The sequence below is a fragment of the Oncorhynchus clarkii genome, unplaced genomic scaffold (genome assembly GCF_045791955.1).
Source record: "Oncorhynchus clarkii lewisi isolate Uvic-CL-2024 unplaced genomic scaffold, UVic_Ocla_1.0 unplaced_contig_9596_pilon_pilon, whole genome shotgun sequence".
Classification (NCBI taxonomy): domain Eukaryota; kingdom Metazoa; phylum Chordata; class Actinopteri; order Salmoniformes; family Salmonidae; genus Oncorhynchus; species Oncorhynchus clarkii.
Genome location: NW_027257954.1, coordinates 55892 through 75520, shown reverse-complemented (window position 1 = coordinate 75520; position 19629 = coordinate 55892). Strand labels below are relative to the sequence as shown.

Genomic DNA, 19629 nt, shown 5'->3' with positions numbered 1-19629 from the left:
AAGCTGGCTGTCTGCCCTGACTATAGCAGCTGACTGTTACATCATCACCCCAGAGACTATAGAGAGATAAGCTGGCTGTCTGCCCTGACTATAGCAGCTGTCTGTTACATCATCACCCCAGAGACTATAGAGAGATAAGCTGGCTGTCTGCCCTGACTATAGCAGCTGACTGTTACATCATCACCCCAGAGACTATAGAGAGATAAGCTGGCTGTCTGCCCTGACTATAGCAGCTGACTGTTACATCATCACCCCAGAGACTACAGAGAGATAAGCTGGCTGTCTGCCCTGACTATAGCAGCTGTCTGTTACATCATCACCCCAGAGACTATAGAGAGATAAGCTGACTGTTACATCATCACCCCAGAGACTATAGAGAGATAAGCTGGCTGTCTGCCCTGACTATAGCAGCTGTCTGTTACATCATCACCCCAGAGACTATAGAGAGATAAGCTGGCTGTCTGCCCTGACTATAGCAGCTGTCTGTTACATCATCACCCCAGAGACTATAGAGAGATAAGCTGGCTGTCTGACCTGACTATAGAGAGATAGGCTGACTGTTACATCATCACCCCAGACTATAGAGAGATAAGCTGGCTGTCTGACCTGACTATAGCATCTGACTGTTACATCATCACCCCAGAGACTATAGAGAGATAGGCTGACTGTTACAGTATCACCCCAGAGACTATAGAGAGATAAGCTGGCTGTCTGACCTGACTATAGCAGCTGTCTGTTACATCATCACCCCAGAGACTATAGAGAGATAAGCTGGCTGTCTGCCCTGACTATAGCAGCTGACTGTTACATCATCACCCCAGAGACTATAGAGAGATAAGCTGGCTGTCTGCCCTGACTATAGCAGCTGACTGTTACAGTATCACCTCAGAGACTATAGAGAGATAAGCTGGCTGTCTGCCCTGACTATAGCAGCTGTCTGTTACAGTATCACCCCAGAGACTATAGAGAGATAAGCTGACTGTCTGCCCTGACTATAGCAGCTGTCTGTTACATCATCACCCCAGAGACTATAGAGAGATAAGCTGGCTGTTACATCATCACCCCAGAGACTATAGAGAGATAAGCTGGCTGTCTGCCCTGACTATAGCAGCTGACTGTTACATCATCACCCCAGAGACTATAGAGAGATAAGCTGGCTGTCTGCCCTGACTATAGCAGCTGACTGTTACATCATCACCCCAGAGACTATAGAGAGATAAGCTGGCTGTCTGCCCTGACTATAGCAGCTGACTGTTACATCATCACCCCAGAGACTATAGAGAGATAAGCTGGCTGTCTGCCCTGACTATAGCAGCTGTCTGTTACATCATCACCCCAGAGACTATAGAGAGATAAGCTGGCTGTCTGCCCTGACTATAGCAGCTGTCTGTTACATCATCACCCCAGAGACTATAGAGAGATAAGCTGACTGTCTGACCTGACTATAGCAGCTGTCTGTTACATCATCACCCCAGAGACTATAGAGAGATAAGCTGGCTGTCTGACCTGACTATAGCAGCTGACTGTTACTTCATCACCCCAGAGACTATAGAGAGATTAGCTGGCTGTCTGACCTGACTATAGCAGCTGTCTGTTACATCATCACCCCAGAGACTATAGAGAGATAAGCTGGCTGTCTGCCCTGACTATAGCAGCTGTCTGTTACATCATCACCCCAGAGACTATAGAGAGATAAGCTGGCTGTTACATCATCACCCCAGAGACTATAGATAGATAAGCTGGCTGTCTGACCTGACTATAGCAGCTGACTGTTACATCATCACCCCAGAGACTATAGAGAGATAAGCTGGCTGTCTGCCCTGACTATAGCAGCTGACTGTTACAGTATCACCCCAGAGCCTATAGAGAGATTAGCTGGCTGTCTGCCCTGACTATAGCAGCTGTCTGTTACATCATCACCCCAGAGACTATAGAGAGATAAGCTGGCTGTCTGCCCTGACTATAGCAGCTGTCTGTTACATCATCACCCCAGAGACTATAGAGAGATAAGCTGACTGTCTGACCTGACTATAGCAGCTGACTGTTACAGCATCACCCCATAGACTATAGAGAGATAAGCTGACTGTTACAGTATCACCCCAGAGACTATAGAGAGATAAGCTGACTGTTACATCATCACCCCAGAGACTATAGAGAGATAAGCTGGCTGTCTGACCTGACTATAGCAGCTGACTGTTACATCATCACCCCAGAGACTATAGAGAGATAAGCTGGCTGTTACATCATCACCCCAGAGACTATAGAGAGATAAACTGACTCTTACATCATCACCCCAGAGACTATAGAGAGATAAGCTGGCTGTCTGACCTGACTATAGCAGCTGAGTGTTACATCATCACCCCAGAGACTATAGAGAGATAAGCTGGCTGTCTGCCCTGACTATAGCAGCTGACTGTTACATCATCACCCCAGAGACTATAGAGAGATAAGCTGGCTGTCTGACCTGACTATAGCAGCTGAGTGTTACATCATCACCCCAGAGACTATAGAGAGATAAGCTGACTGTTACATCATCACCCCAGAGACTATAGAGAAATAAGCTGACTGTTACATCATCACCCCAGACTATAGAGAGATAAGCTGACTGTTACATAGAGAGATAAGCTGACTGTTACATCATCACCCCAGAGACTATAGAGAGATAAGCTCGCATCACAATATATTCCTTTTCTCCAAAAGGATCTGAAGACGTCAAGGGGCCTTCATGAGGAAATGATGAAAGCAGCCAGCAGCAATGCCAAGCAGGTAACCTGTCAACCATTTATTACATATTTTACCTTCCCCTTACGAAGGTGAACTTTGAACCATGTTCTTCAGAAGTCGAGGGGTGTTCAGGTAGAAATTGTTCATGAAGAGTTTGTAAATTGTAAACAGACCCATGTGTTTTTATTGGTTGTATTGCAGGTCATCGACTGGGTCACAGAGCGGGCCTCTAAGTGACGAGGGAACGATCCCTAGTGGTTTTAGACCGGTTTTATCGTCACGGCAAACCGCAACCATCAGTGGAATGTACTTTCACCACAGGAAACATCAGTACAGTCTGTCAGGAGGTGAACGTGTGATTAGCATGTTTGTTTGTGTCTTAAGAACCTCAGTGACTGTCAGTTGCCAGGCAGCCATTCACTGTAATTACATTGTTTGTTTATGTCTTTAGAACTTCAGTGACTGTCAGTTGCCATGCAGCCATTCATTGTAATTACATTGTTTGTTTGTGTCTTAAGAACCTCAGTGACTGTCAGTTGCCAGGCAGCCATTCATTGTAATTACATTGTTTGTTTGTGTCTTAAGAACCTCAGTGACTGTCAGTTGCCAGGCAGCCATTCATTGTAATTCCATTGTTTGTTTTAATGAGTTCTCTCTTATGTTGTTTTAATAGGAAATTCCACAAACTGGGCGGTTTGTCTTTTAGATGTGTTTACATGGTTTATTTAACATGTATGTCTCTGTTTGTTGTAAAGCATTGGTATAATTGTAGATATCACTATTTCTTTTAGTTGTGCCATCAATTTGATGAAATATAATAAAATGCGTTTTGTGATCTTTGTGCGTACTACGACTGTTCTGTGCAGTACAACACTGTCAGTTTCTAGTGACGTAACATTAGTCTATCTCGGTTCACAGTAGGAACAAATGCAACGCCAACAGAGAATGTCACTTTCTCTCACACATATGAACAAAACAATGCTTTCTCTATACCCCCCTCAGTCCTCACTACTCTATACCCCCCTCAGTCCTCACTACTCTATACCCCCCTCAGTCCTCACTACTCTATACCCCCCTCAGTCCTCACTACTCTATACCCCCCTCAGTCCTCACTACTCTATACCCCCCTCAGTCCTCAATATTATATAACCCCCTCAGTCCTCACTACTCTATACCCCCCTCAGTCCTCACTACTCTATACCCCCCTCAGTCCTCACTATTCTATACCCCCCTCAGTCCTCACTATTCTATATCCCCCTCAGTCCTCACTACTCTATACCCCCCTCAGTCCTCAATATTCTATACCCCCCTCAGTCCTCACTACTCTATACCCCCCTCAGTCCTCACTACTCTATACCCCCCTCAGTCCTCACTATTCTATATCCCCCTCAGTCCTCACTACTCTATACCCCCCTCAGTCCTCACTACTCTATACCCCCCTCAGTCCTCACTACTCTATACCCCCCTCAGTCCTCACTACTCAATACCCCCCTCAGTCCTCACTACTCTATACCCCCCTCAGTCCTCACTACTCTATACCCCCCTCAGTCCTCAATATTCTATACCCCCCTCAGTCCTCACTACTCTATACCCCCCTCAGTCCTCACTACTCTATACCCCCCTCAGTCCTCACTACTCTATTCCCCCCTCAGTCCTCAATATTCTATACCCCCCTCAGTCCTCACTACTCTATACCCCCCTCAGTCCTCAATATTCTATACCCCCCTCAGTCCTCACTACTCTATACCCCCCTCAGTCCTCACTACTCTATACCCCCCTCAGTCCTCAATATTCTATACCCCCCTCAGTCCTCACTACTCTATACCCCCCTCAGTCCTCACTACTCTATACCTCCCTTAGTCCTCACTATTCTATACCACCCTCAGTCCTCACTATTCTATACCACCCTCAGTCCTCACTACTCTATACCCCCCTCAGTCCTCACTACTCTATACCACCCCCCTTAGTCCTCACTACTCTATACCACCCCCCTTAGTCCTCACTACTCTATACCACCCCCCTTAGTCCTCACTACTCTATACCACCCCCTTTAGTCCTCACTACTCTATACCACCCCCTTTAGTCCTCACTACTCTATACCACCCCCCTTAGTCCTCACTACTATATACCCCCTTAGTCCTCAATATTCTATACCCCCCTCAGTCCTCACTACTCTACCCCCCTCAGTCCTCACTATTCTATACCCCCTTCAGTCCTCACTACTCTATACCCCCCTCAGTCCTCACTACTCTATACCCCCCTCAGTCCTCACTACTCTATACCCCCCTCAGTCCTCACTACTCTATACCCCCCTCAGTCCTCAATTCTCTATACCCCCCTCAGTCCTCAATATTCTATACCCCCCTCAGTCCTCACTACTCTATACCCCCCTCAGTCCTCACTACTCTATACCCCCCTCAGTCCTCACTATTCTATACCCCCCTCAGTCCTCACTACTCTATACCCCCCTCAGTCCTCACTATTCTATACCCCCTTCAGTCCTCACTACTCTATACCCCCCTCAGTCCTCACTACTCTATACCCCCCTCAGTCCTCACTACTCTATACCCCCCTCAGTCCTCACTACTCTATACACCCCTCAGTCCTCACTACTCTATACCCCCCTCAGTCCTCACTACTCTATACCCCCCTCAGTCCTCAATATTCTATACCCCCCTCAGTCCTCACTACTCTATACCCCCCTCAGTCCTCACTACTCTATACCCCCCTCAGTCCTCACTACTCTATACCCCCCTCAGTCCTCACTACTCTATACCCCCCTCAGTCCTCACTACTCTATACCCCCTCAGTCCTCAATATTCTATACCCCCCTCAGTCCTCACTACTCTATACCCCCCTCAGTCGTCACTACTCTATACCCCCCTCAGTCCTCACTATTCTATACCCCCCTCAGTCCTCACTACTCTATACCCCCCTCAGTCCTCACTATTCTATACCCCCTTCAGTCCTCACTACTCTATACCCCCCTCAGTCCTCACTACTCTATACCCCCCTCAGTCCTCACTACTCTATACCCCCCTCAGTCCTCACTACTCTATACACCCCTCAGTCCTCACTACTCTATACCCCCCTCAGTCCTCACTACTCTATACCCCCCTCAGTCCTCAATATTCTATACCCCCCTCAGTCCTCACTACTCTATACCCCCCTCAGTCCTCACTACTCTATACCCCCCTCAGTCCTCACTACTCTATACCCCCCTCAGTCCTCACTACTCTATACCCCCTCAGTCCTCAATATTCTATACCCCCCTCAGTCCTCACTACTCTATACCCCCCTCAGTCCTCACTACTCTATACCACCCCCCATAGTCCTCACTACTCTATACCACCCCCTTTAGTCCTCACTACTCTATACCACCCCCTTTAGTCCTCACTACTCTATACCACCCCCTTTAGTCCTCACTACTCTATACCACCCCCTTTAGTCCTCACTACTCTATACCACCCCCTTTAGTCCTCACTACTCTATACCACCCCCCTTAGTCCTCGCTACTATATACCCCCCTTAGTCCTCACTATTCTATACCACCCTCAGTCCTCACTACTCTATACCCCCCTCAGTCCTCACTACTCCATACCCCCCTCAGTCCTCACTACTCTATACCCCCCTCAGTCCTCACTATTCTATACCACCCTCATTCCTCACTGCTCTCTACCACCCACCCTTAGTCCTCACTACTATATACCACATTCTGTCCTCAGTACTCTATACCCCCCTAAGTCCTCTCCCCTGGCCAAGAGCATGAAAGGGATGATGGGAATGAACTGGGGGTCGAGCCTCTCTGGTTAGCAACCTTGGGACCTGATACATTCTGAGGGGGCTTTGTTTTCTCCTCTGGCCTGGGTGCCAGTCTGTTCCTGCTCTACTGCCAAACAACAGACAATCATCCAGGCTAACAATGCTCCCCTATAGGTGCTCCACACACCCCATTGTGTTTGGTCTCATGATACAGGCCACCCAATTAGACTAAGGTAAGGGTTGGACTTAAACAACTATTTTGGGATAACTACCAAGCATTCTATTTTTAATGGTATAAATATAGCATCTTCAATATTTAGCTTGGTTAGGTCCTTATTGTAAAAGAGAACCTGTTCTCAATGACTTAAGGCAAAAAAACTATATAAGTAAATAGTACAGAATTACTGAGTTAGGTTGAGGTCTGTCCTCATTAGTGTAATTCAAAATCTGCTCCTTCTGTTAAGTCGTACTCAACAGAATCAGGACCAACCACCCTCAGTCATGATAGAGGAGAGTTGGAGTTATTACATTAATTAGTGGAGGTGAAATCAGATCAGTGATTTGGACTCATGTATTAAAACAAGCAAGGAGAGTGAGCTTGTCCTAACCTTAACCCTAACTAAACCTAACCCTTAAACTTAACATAGCATTTTAACAAATTCAGGACATAAAAGTCCTGACTTTTCTAAATTGTTCTTGTTTTCCTATCTTGTCAGGACATTGTGGTGACTTGTCAGGACATTGTGGTGACTTGTCAGGACATTGTGGTGACTTGTCAGGACATTGTGGTCCTGATAAGGTAGGAAAAAATGTACACACCCATTTTGTTCTTCTATCCTCGTGGGGACCTACAATTGATTTCCATTCAAAATCCTACTTCCCCCTAATTCTAAACCTAACCATAATTCTAAACCTAAGCCTAATTCTAAACCTAACCCTAATTCAACCCTAGGCCTAATTCTAAACCTAACCCCTAAATTTAGCATAGCCTTTGTCCTCATGCGGATGTGGGAAATGTCCTCATGAGGGACAATTTTCCTTGTTTTACTATCCTTGTGGGGACCTAAAATCCCCAAAAGTGTCCAGAAGAATCCCCCCGCCCCCACACACACACTTGCTTACACACACACTCACCGTACTCCTAGAAACGGGCAGGCTGCTGGGACACGGAGCCCTCAGGACACAACAAACGCCACACTAATTGCTGATTTAATTTGGGTAGTCTCCAGCAGTTCTCTGATTTCTATAAGTTGACATTCAGAAAGTCTATCAATGCCCTTTGTGTTAGATTAGATGGGCTGAATGATGGCTTCAAGCTGTGGACAGTGGCTCTGAACAGCTCTGACGCTGAACAACAGGTTGTGTGTGAGTGGCTTGGATGCCTGCGCCTTACTCAGTGGCATGTAAACCCCAATCAGGAGGTGTGTTGTGCTTCTTTGGTGAATTCTCTGCTGAGCCAATCATATACTAGTCTCTTATATTATAGTCTATTCTATTATACTCTAGTCTATTCTACTCTATTATAGTCATATTATAATATAGTATTCTAGTCTATTCTACTCTATTATAGTCATGTTATATTATAGTCTTCTAGTCTATTCTACTATATTATATTATAGTCTTCTATTCTACTCTATTATATTATAGTCTTCTATTATATTATAGTCATATTATAATATAGTCTTATAGTCTATTCTACTCTATTATAGTTATATTATATTATAGTCTTCTAGTCTACTCTATTATATTATAGTCATATTATATTATAGTCTACTCTATTATATTATAGTCATATTATATGATAGTCTTCTATTCTACTCTATTATAGTCATTATAATATAGTCTTCTATTCTACTCTATTATACTTTAGTATATTCTATTATAGTCTATTCTACTCTATTATATGTTAGTATATTCTACTCTATTATAGTCTAGTCTATTCTATTTGTCTATTCTACTTTATTATATTCTAGTCTATTCTATTTTAGTCTATTCTATTCTATTTTAGTCTATTCTACTCTATTACATTTTAGTCTATTATGTTCTAGTCTACTTTATTCTTGTCTATTCTACACTATTATATTTTAGTAGATTCTACTCTATTATATTCTATTCTACTCTATTATATTCTAGTCTATTCTACTCTATTATATGCTAGTCTATTCTACTCTATTATATTCTAGTCTATTCTACTCTATTATATGCTAGTCTATTCTACTCTATTATATTCTAGTCTATTCTACTCTATTATATTCTAGTCTATTCTACTCTATTATATGCTAGTCTATTCTACTCTATTGTATGCTAGTCTATTCTACTCTATTATATTCTAGTCTATTCTACTCTATTATATTCTAGTCTATTCTACTCTATTATATGCTAGTCTATTCTACTCTATTATATTCTAGTCTATTATATTCTAGTCTAGTCTACTCTATTATATTCTAGTCTATTATATTTTAGTCTATTATGTTCTAGTCTACTCTATTATATTCTAGTCTATTATATTTTAGTCTATTATGTTCTATTCTACTCTATTATAGTCTTCTATTATAGTCTACTCTATTCTATTGTATGGATTGGGCCAAGTTACAGTGTGTTGAAGTGTTTTGACATTTTAATTGTCATATTGCATTCATTCGATGCACCCCATTCCTCCACAAGCGAAGACATTGTTTGGTACAGAGACTTGAACACATTTCAGAGTGCGTGTTTTGTGGGACGTTGGTTTGATTGGTTCTTGTTGAGGAAATACAGTGAACACCAGTTAGACCACAAGAACTACCTGAAAGACAAAGACAATCCAGAAATATGTCATTTATGTGCATCATTAACAGAGTTAAAATAAAACTAAGCCTTGAATTATAATAGCTGCCAAAGGCGTAGGACAATTCAAATTTTCAAGCAGCCTTTACAATCTTTTTCACCGTAACTTTTTCATTTAAGTTAACAGTAATCGCTGAATTATTTGCAGACAGAGATTGCCGAATAAACAATTAGCGTAGGATGGATGGATGCTAGATAGATAATACTTCCAGTATGTTTTTTAGTACCAAAACAATAGATTATTGTTCTTGTACAGCTTAACGACGATTTGAACAAAACAATTTCTTCTGTTGTAACTGATCTCTCGCTATGATGTCATCGGTAATGCATGTGTTTCTATAAATACACAAAACAACTTCTTCTGTTGTAACTGATCTCTCACTATGATGTCATCGGTAATGCATGTGTTTCTATAAATACACAAAACGACTCATTCCAGTTTTTTTTTAAACATGATCCATTCATTTTGAGCTGTTTGTGTGGACTTTGAATCAGGGTAGATCCTGTGTCTAGTTCACTGCACATCACAGTCCTTGTTCTCGTAGTTCAGTTATCAGCCATGTCCTCCTCTGTTCTGTACACTCCACTGTGGAACTCCGGGACACTCCACTCTAGAAGTCTGGAACTGTTCAGTCCTTGTGGTCCGTTGGTGGTAAACAGAACCTTTATGCTACCAGGCCGAGTCTGGCGATCTTTGCCGAGAGGAATGAGTGGAGGATGAAGACGATAGGCTTTGGGCACGAGTGGAGGTCCAGCTGCTGAACATAGAACAGGAGAGAATGTTAGATGTTACATTCTAGTTCTAATGGTGAGTTATATTATATTACAGTTCCATGAGATCTAATGGTGAGTTCCATTATATTACAGTTCCATGAGATCTAATGGTGAGTTCCATTATATTACAGTTCCATGAGATCTAATGGTGAGTTTCATTAGTTCTATTATATTACAGTTCCATGAGATCTAATGGTGAGGTCCATTAGTTCTATTATATTACAGTTCCATGAGTTCTAATGGTGAGTTATATTATATTACAGTTCCATGAGATCTAATGGTGAGTTTCATTAGTTCTATTATATTACAGTTCCATGAGATCTAATGGTGAGTTCCATTAGTTCTATTATATTACAGTTCCATGAGTTATAATGGTGAGTTATATTATATTACAGTTCCATGAGATCTAATGGTGAGTTCCAATAGTTCTATTATATTACAGTTCCATGAGATCTAATGGTGAGTTCCATTAGTTCTATTATATTACAGTTCCATGAGATCTAATGGTGAGTTCCATTAGTTCTATTATATTACAGTTCCATGAGATCTAATGGTGAGTTCCATTAGTTCTATTATATTACAGTTCCATGAGATCTAATGGTGAGTTCCATTAGTTCTATTATATTACAGTTCCATGAGATCTAATGGTGAGTTCCATTAGTTCTATTATATTACAGTTCCATGAGATCTAATGGTGAGTTCCATTAGTTCTATTATATTACAGTTCCATGAGTTCTAATGGTGAGTTCCATTAGTTCTATTATATTACAGTTCCATGAGATCTAATGGTGAGTTCCATTAGTTCTATTATATTACAGTTCCATGAGTTCTAATGGTGAGTTCCATTAGTTATATTATATTACAGTTCCATTAGTTCTAATGGTGAGTTCCATTAGTTCTATTATATTACAGTTCCATTAGTTATAATGGTGAGTTCCATTAGTTCTATTATATTACAGTTCCATGAGATCTAATGGTGAGTTCCATTAGTTCTATTATATTACAGTTTCATGAGATCTAATGGTGAGTTCCATTAGTTCTATTATATTACAGTTCCATGAGATCTAATGGTGAGTTCCATTAGTTCTATTATATTACAGTTCCATGAGATCTAATGGTGAGTTCCATTAGTTCTATTATATTACAGTTCCATGAGATCTAATGGTGAGTTCCATTAGTTCTATTATATTACAGTTCCATGAGTTCTAATGGTGAGTTCCATTAGTACTATTATATTACAGTTCCATGAGATCTAATGGTGAGTTCCATTAGTTCTATTATATTACAGTTCCATGAGTTCTAATGGTGAGTTCCATTAGTACTATTATATTACAGTTCCATGAGATCTAATGGTGAGTTCCATTAGTACTATTATATTACAGTTCCATGAGATCTAATGGTGAGTTCCATTAGTTCTATTATATTACAGTTCCATGAGATCTATTATATTACAGTTTCATGAGATCTATTATATTACAGTTCCATGAGTTCTAATGGTGAGTTCCATTAGTTATTTTCTATTACAGTTGTAGTGTTCTGAGAGTAGAACACATCTAAACAGAGTTATTTTCATAAACAGTGTTTCAGTATGCCCATGTATGACTCATTTCCTGTTTAACGTATAGGGGATTCTGTGGAAACTTTTCCATCTTTACTTGTTTGTGTTCATTTAACCGTGGCTCAGTAGAGCAGAAGAGAAACTGCAATGAAATATGAGTCAACTGGGTGTTTTTATCCTCCATGAAATACGGTCTCATGTACAGTCATCAACTAACAGAGACGGTTGTTAAGAGTGATCCTGTCCCTAGTAGAAACAATGGTTCCGATAGGTGAATGATAACCAGGTTAATGTAGGGGAAAGGTCACATGGTGGATCTACTGTAGTGTGGAATATCAAGAGGAGGATGCCTTGCTTCTTGTTTTAAAAAAAATACACTTACAATTTCACCCTCTTTTCCACTGAAATCCAGGAAGAGCATCCTGACCCCGTCGTCGGAGGACATCTTGAGGCGTTCGAAGGGGTAGCAGAGGAGAGGTTTGGCTTGGTTCTGGTTCCCCTGGTCCACCCCCTTCTGCTCAGCCAGGACAGAGAAGCCCTGCTCGTAGTGGATCACCAGCCTGCACTCCTGGCCCTTGAACACACAGCCTGGAACAGGACAATAGAATGGGGTAACTCCTAGCCCTTGAACAAACAGCCTGGAACAGGACAATAGAATGGGGTAACTCCTGGCCCTTGAACACACAGCCTGGAACAGGACAATAGAATGGGGTAACTCCTGGCCCTTGTACATACAGCCTGGAACAGGACAATAGAATGGGGTAACTCCTGGCCCTTGAACACACAGCCTGGAACAGGACAATAGAATGGGGTAACTCCTGGCCCTTGTACATACAGCCTGGAACAGGACAATAGAATGGGGTAACTCCTGGCCCTTGTACATACAGCCTGGAACAGGACAATAGAATGGGGTAACTCCTGGCCCTTGAACAAACAGCCTGGAACAGGACAATAGAATGGGTAACTCCTGGCCCTTGTACATACAGCATGGAACAGGACAATAGAATGGGGTAACTCCTGGCCCTTGTACATACAGCCTGGAACAGGACAATAGAATGAGTAACTCCTGGCCCTTGTACATACAGCCTGGAACAGGACAATAGAATGGGGTAACTCCTGGCCCTTGTACATACAGCATGGAACAGGACAATAGAATGGGGTAACTCCTGGCCCTTGTACATACAGCATGGAACAGGACAAAAGAATGGGGTAACTCCTGGCCCTTGTACATACAGCCTGGAACAGGACAATATAATGGGGTAACTTCTGGCCCTTGTACATAGAGCCTGGAACAGGACAATAGAATGGGGTAACTCCTGGCCCTTGTACATACAGCCTGGAACAGGACAATATAATGGGGTAACTCCTGGCCCTTGTACATACAGCCTGGAACAGGACAATAGAATGGGTAACTCCTGGCCCTTGTACACACAGCCTGGAACAAGACAACATACTGCTGGGTGAATAAAGTTCCACTAACCTTTCAGTATTCTTTAAACTGTACACACATCCCAAATCAAAGGGGGAGCTAGAGAACAGCTAGGAACAGTAGGAAGGGAGGACGCAGGATTCGAACCACTGTCTCCGGGCTTGCAATATACAGTATGTTCTTGTGCTGGGCGTGTTGCTACTAGACCACAACAAGCTATGTACTGCTAGGTCATTCCTGAACCTTGAACATCCAGCCTGTAACAGGACAACAGCTGGGTGAAAACAAGGCCCTGTCCTGGCTGTATATTAGGACTACTGCTGCTTGGTGCTAGTGGGTGGGAAATTAGTTCTGGAGCAGATGTCAGCCATTTTAAATTCAGATAAGTGATTTGGCTTGTAATCGTACTTAGACAAAAAAACAGACAGCGGCTGTATTTCACATTTGTTGTTTTTCTAATCAATCCCTTTTAAAACTACCATTTATGTCCCTGCCTTGCCTGTTTTATTTAACTAGGCAAGTCCGTTAAGAACAAATTCTTATTTTCAATGAACAGTGGGTTAACTAGGAACAGTGGGTTAACTAGGAACAGTGGGTTAACTAGGAACAGTGGGTTAACTAGGAACAGTGGGTTAACTGTCTTGTTCCAGGGCAGAAAGACAGATTTTTACTTTGTCAGCTCGGGGATTCAATCTTGCAACCTTTCGGTTACTAGTCCAACGCTCTAACCACTAGGCTACCTGCCGTCCCTACACTCTAACCACTAGGCTACCTGCCGTCCCTACACTCTAACCACTAGGCTACCTGCCGCCCCAACACTCTAACCACTAGGCTACCCTGCCGCCCCTACACTCTAACCACTAGGCTACCTGCCGCCCCTACACTCTAACCACTAGACTACCTGCCGCCCCTACACTCTAACTACTAGGCTACCTGCCGCCCCCACACTCTAACTACTAGGCTACCTGCCGCCCCCACACTCTAACCACTAGGCTACCTGCCGCCCCTACGCTCTAACCACTAGGCTACCTGCCGCCCCTACGCTCTAACCACTAGGCTACCTGCCGCCCCTACACTCTAACCACTAGGCTACCTGCCGCCCCTACACTCTAACCATTAGTCTACCTGCCGCCCCTACACTCTAACCACTAGGCTACCTGCCGTCCTTACACTCTAACCACTAGGCTACCTGCCGCCCCTACACTCTAACCACTAGGCTACCTGCCGTCCCTACACTCTAACCACTAGGCTACCTGCCGCCCCTACACTCTAACCACTAGGCTACCTGTCGTCCCTACACTCTAACCACTAGGCTACCTGCCGCCCCTACGCTCTAACCACTAGGCTACCTGCCGCCCCTACACTCTAACCACTAGGCTACCTGCCGCCCCTACACTCTAACCACTAGTCTACCTGCCGCCCCTACACTCTAACCACTAGGCTACCTGCCGTCCCTACACTCTAACCACTAGGCTACCTGCCGCCCCTACACTCTAACCACTAGGCTACCTGTCGTCCCTACACTCTAACCACTAGGCTACCTGCCGCCCCTAGACTCTAACCACTAGGCTACCTGCCGCCCCTACACTCTAACCACTAGGCTACCTGTCGTCCCTACACTCTAACCACTAGGCTACCTGCCGCCCCTACACTCTAACCACTAGGCTACCCTGCCGTCCCTACACTCTAACTACTAGGCTACCTGCCGCCCCCACACTCTAACCACTAGACTACCTGCCGCCCCTGCCTATAGATGTTTTTTAATATATAATGTTGTACTCTTTGAAAGTCTGATTCCTTGTCTGTCCCATATACAATACACTGATCTGTGTGTCAGATATATCGATTCTCATGCTGTCAATCCCAGCCCGAGCCATTGCTCCATGCTCGTCAGACAGGATCTCCTGTGCTGAGAGCAGGATGGACCAGCTCTATTGTATCAGTGTCAACAAGCTTCTTCTGAAACCACTTTACATCTGTTCCAGTAAAGCTTTGCAAATCCCTCTAAGGCTTGCGTGGCTCTCTGTGAAGAGGTAACAACAGCCTTTTGTAAAGACTCAAGCTAAGATGGAACACTTTACTGATCAACACACACTGTTGCTTGGAAAGACAGTTTCACAAAGGACTTATCTTCTTTAGAGGGTAGTCCGAAAGGTATTGTTGTGTTAAAGGCATTGTCCGTATCTTATCGTCCTCATATTGCTGTCACAACAACATTCTCTTAATACTGACTTAGAATTACCTGTGGGAAGAAGTTGTAGGTCAGAGGTCAAACTAACATGTACCCAACACTATCAGGTGTTTGTGTTTTTTTTTGTTCCACAATAAGGAAATACTACTCCCTACCTGAATGCTTGACCTGTGTGACTCCCACCACTTTCCCACCAACAGGGAAACACACACACAACGATGCTTTCAGTCAGACACAAAGACCCTCCTTTCAGAGTGGCAAAACACAGAACCCTCCCCAAGGAAAGCAAGGTGGATCCAGTTTGGTTACTATAACTACCAGAATCCTTAAAAGGTCATTTACGGACAGAGGAACTTTTGAGTGATTTCTAGCCCTGTAGGGTCTGGGAGTAGTTTATCCCCAAGCTCTAACCCTGTAGGGTCTAGGAGTAGTTTATCCCCAAGCTCTAACCCTGTAGGGTCTGGGAGTAGTTTATCCCCAAGCTGTAACCCTGTAGGGTCTAGGAGTAGTTTATCCCCAAGCTCTAACCCTGTAGGGTCTGGGAGTAGTTTATCCCCAAGCTCTAACCCTGTAGGGTCCAGGAGTAGTTTATCCCCAAGCTCTAACCCTGTAGGGTCTGGGAGTAGTTTATCCCCAAGCTCTAACCCTGTAGGGTCCAGGAGTAGTTTATCCCCAAGCTCTACACAATATAGGGTCTGGGAGTAGTTTATCCCCAAGCTCTAACCTTGTAGGGTCCAGGAGTAGTTTATCCCCAAGCTCTAACCCTGTAGGGTCCAGGAGTAGTTTATCCCCAAGCTCTAACCCTGTAGGGTCTGGGAGTAGTTTATCCCCAAGCTCTAACCCTGTAGGGTCCAGGAGTAGTTTATCCCCAAGCTCTAACCCTGTAGGGTCTGGGAGTAGTTTATCCCCAAGCTGTAACCCTGTAGGGTCCAGGAGTAGTTTATCCCCAAGCTCTAACCCTGTAGGGTCTAGGAGTAGTTTATCCCCAAGCTCTACACAATATAGGGTCTGGGTGTAGTTTATCCCCAAGCTCTAACCATATAGGGTCTGGGAGTAGTTTATCCCCAAGCTCTAACCCTGTAGGGTCTAGGAGTAGTTTATCCCCAAGCTCTAACCATATAGGGTCTAGGAGTAGTGTATCCCCAAGCTCTAACCCTGTAGGGTCTAGGAGTAGTTTATCCCCAAGCTCTAACCATATAGGGTCTAGGAGTAGTTTATCCCCAAGCTCTACACAATATAGGGTCTGGGAGTAGTTTATCCCCAAGCCAATGTCTATGTTAGATTTCTTTCCCACACGTGACATACAGTATGATATTCTGTATAGGGGTCACTCCTTGATAGAGAGCCCTTCTCCTGCGTGTGTGCTTTAGGTGCTTAAGTTACAATATTAAGCAAACACAACTGTGATGACATCATAAACCCCTATAGTCAACAGTCTACAAAGGAAACACAACTGTGATGACATCATAAACCCCTATAGTCAACAGTCTACCAAGCAAACACAACTGTGATGACATCATAAACCCCTATAGTCAACAGTCTACCAAGCAAACACAACTGTGATGACATCATAAACCCCTATAGTCAACAGTCAACCAAGCAAACACAACTGTGATGACATCATAAACCCCTATAGTCAACAGTCAACCAAGCAAACACAACTGTGATGACATCATAAACCCCTATAGTCAACAGTCTACCAAGCAAACACAACTGTGATGACATCATAAACCCCTATAGTCAACAGTCTACCAAGCAAACACAACTGTAGTCAAGTCTATCAAGCAAATAACTGTGATGATGTTATGAACCCCTATAGTCAGTCTATCAACAATACTTCTGTATTACAGACCACTTATCACAACAGGAACCTGCCAGTAGATAAATACATGCCCTTTAACAATAAATAAGAGATAATAAATAATACATAATAAATCGTGAATACATTATAAATAATAAAACAGTCTCTGGACAATATCTGATTCTGACCATCGTTTTATTTTGAGCCAGTTGAATAACGGTCAAGTTGGCCTCAAACGCGAAAACCCAAATCCCTCAAGATACGTCCTAAATGGCACCATATGTAGTGCACTGCGTTCGGGAATAGGGTGCCGTTTGGGACGCAGTCTCCGTAATAATCATCAATGGAAATGTAACTCCTCAGCCAAAAGAGGCCTTTTTCCTCTAAAACCCCACAATATGGCGCTAGGCCCAGACCCCGACGTAGAGTTCAGCTATTCTTAGGACAAATATTGTAATACTAATATTAACAACGTTCTCACTGTAGATAAAATATTTAAAAGATTTAGCCAAATGTCACAGTCTACAAAGAGACAAAAAGAGTCAACCACACGCTCCAGAGGACCATAGAGGACCATAGAGGACCATAGAGGTCCCTAGAGGACCATAGAGGACCACAGAGGACCACAGAGGTCCATAGAGGACCATAGAGGTCCATAGAAGACCACAGAGGTCCACAGAAGACCACAGAGGTCCACAGAGGATCATAGAGGACCATAGAGGACCATAGAGGTCCATAGAAGACCACAGAGGTCCACAGAGGATCATAGAGGTCCATAGAGGACCATAGAGGACCATAGAGGTCCATAGAGGATCATAGAGGTCCATAGAGGACCATAGCATGCCTCTTTCACAGATTCACAGACACTGTCCAGACAAAGTTTATTAGTTTCCTATTCTATACCCTGTCCAGACATATTGTATTAGTTTCAAATAAAATGTTATTTGACACATACACATGGTTAGCAGATGTTAATGCAAGTGTAGCGAAATGCTTGTGCTTCTAGTTCCGACAGTGCAGTGATATCTAACAAGTAATCTAACAATTCCCCAACAACTACCTAATACACACAAATCTAAAGGGGTGAATGAGAATATGTACATGTACTGTAAGTATATGGATGAATGATGGCCGAGCGGCATAGGCAAGGTGCAATAGATGGTATAAAATACAGTATATACATGTGATATGAGTAATGTAAGATATGTAAACATTATTAAAGTGCCATTATTTAGAGTGGCATTGTATAAAGTGACTCGTGATCCATTTACTAGTGGCCAGTGATTGGGTCTCAATGTAGGCAGCAGCCTCTCTGAGGTAGTGATCTCTGTTTAGCAGTCTGATGGCCTTGAGATAGAAGCTGTTTTTCAGTTTATCGGTCCCAGCTTTGATGCACCTGTACTGACCTCGTCTTCTGGATGGTAGTGGGGTGAACAGGCAGTGGCTCGGGTGGTTGATGTCCTCATTGATCTTTTTGGCCTTCCTGTGACATTGAGTGCTGTAGGTGTCATTGAGGGCAGGTAGTTTGCCCCCGGTGACGCGTTGTGCAGACCTCACCACCCTCTGGAGAGCCTTGCAGTTGAGGGCAGTGCAGTTGCCGTACCAGGCTGTGATACAGCCTGACAGGATGCTCTCGATTGTGCATCCGTAAAAGTTTGTCAAGGGTGACAAGCCAAATTTCTTCAGCCTCCTGAGATTGAAGAGGGACTGTGGACGGTGGACCAATTCAGTTTGTCTGTGATGTGTACACCGAGGAACTTAAAACCTTCCTCCTTCTCCACTGCGGTCTCGTCGATGTGGATAGGGCGGTGCTCCCTCTGCTGTTTCCTGAAGTCCACAATCATCTCCTTTGTTTTGTTGACATTGAGTGAGAGGTTGTTTTCCTGCAAACTTGATGATTGAGTTGGAGGTGTGCATGGCCACCCAGTCGTGGGTGAACAGGGAGTACAAGACGGGGCTGAGCATGCACCCTTGTGAGGCCCCAATGTTGAGGGTCAGGGAAGTGAAGATGTTGTTTCCTACCTTCACCACCTGGGGGCGGCCCGTCAGAAAGTCCAGGATCCAATTGCACACGGTTGGGTTGAGACCCTGGGCCTCTAGCTTGATGATGAGCTTGGAGGGTACTATGGGGTTGAATGCTGAGCTGTAGTCAATGAACAGCATACTTACATAGGTATTCCTCTTGTCCAGATGGGAGAGGGCAGTGTGCAGTGGGATGGCGATTGCATCGTCTGTGGACCTGTTGGGGAGGTATGCAAACTGAAGTGGGTCTAAGCTGGCCGGTAAGGTGGAGGTGATATGATCCTTGACTAGTCTCTCAAAGCACTTCATGATGACAGAAGTGAGTGCTACGGGGTGGTAGTCATTTAATTCAGTTATCTTTTCCGTCTTGGGAACAGGAACAATGGTAGCCATCTTGAAGCATGTAGGGACAACAGACTGGGATAGGGAGCGATTGAATATGTCCGTAAACACACCAGCCAGCTGGTCTGCGCATGCTCTGAGGACGTGGCTAGGGATGCCGTCTAGGCCAGCAGCCTTGCGAGGGTTAACATGTTTAAACG

The 19629-nt window shown here is 43.9% G+C and overlaps 2 protein-coding genes across 3 annotated transcripts in view; one reads left to right on the top strand and one right to left on the bottom strand.

Moving 5' to 3' along the window:
* LOC139394233 (mdm2-binding protein-like) overlaps positions 1-3559 on the top strand; it is a 65677-nt gene extending 62118 nt beyond the window's left edge. The window contains exons 21-22 of the mRNA XM_071142255.1: positions 2701-2766; positions 2926-3559. Of these exons, the coding sequence (XP_070998356.1) occupies positions 2701-2766; positions 2926-2961 (102 nt within the window). The 3' untranslated portion in view covers positions 2962-3559. The remainder of the gene's footprint in view (positions 1-2700; positions 2767-2925) is intronic.
* A 5729-nt stretch (positions 3560-9288) lies between these two features.
* Positions 9289-19629, bottom strand: part of LOC139394235 (beta-1-syntrophin-like) — a 48280-nt gene continuing 37939 nt past the window's right edge. The window contains exons 6-7 of one of the 2 annotated variants that reach the window (XM_071142257.1): positions 12027-12232; positions 9289-10070 (exon numbers count right to left, since the gene is read on the bottom strand). In XM_071142257.1, the coding sequence (XP_070998358.1) occupies positions 9978-10070; positions 12027-12232 (299 nt within the window). In that variant the 3' untranslated portion in view covers positions 9289-9977. The remainder of the gene's footprint in view (positions 10071-12026; positions 12233-19629) is intronic. The other variant, XM_071142258.1, reaches the window with a different exon arrangement.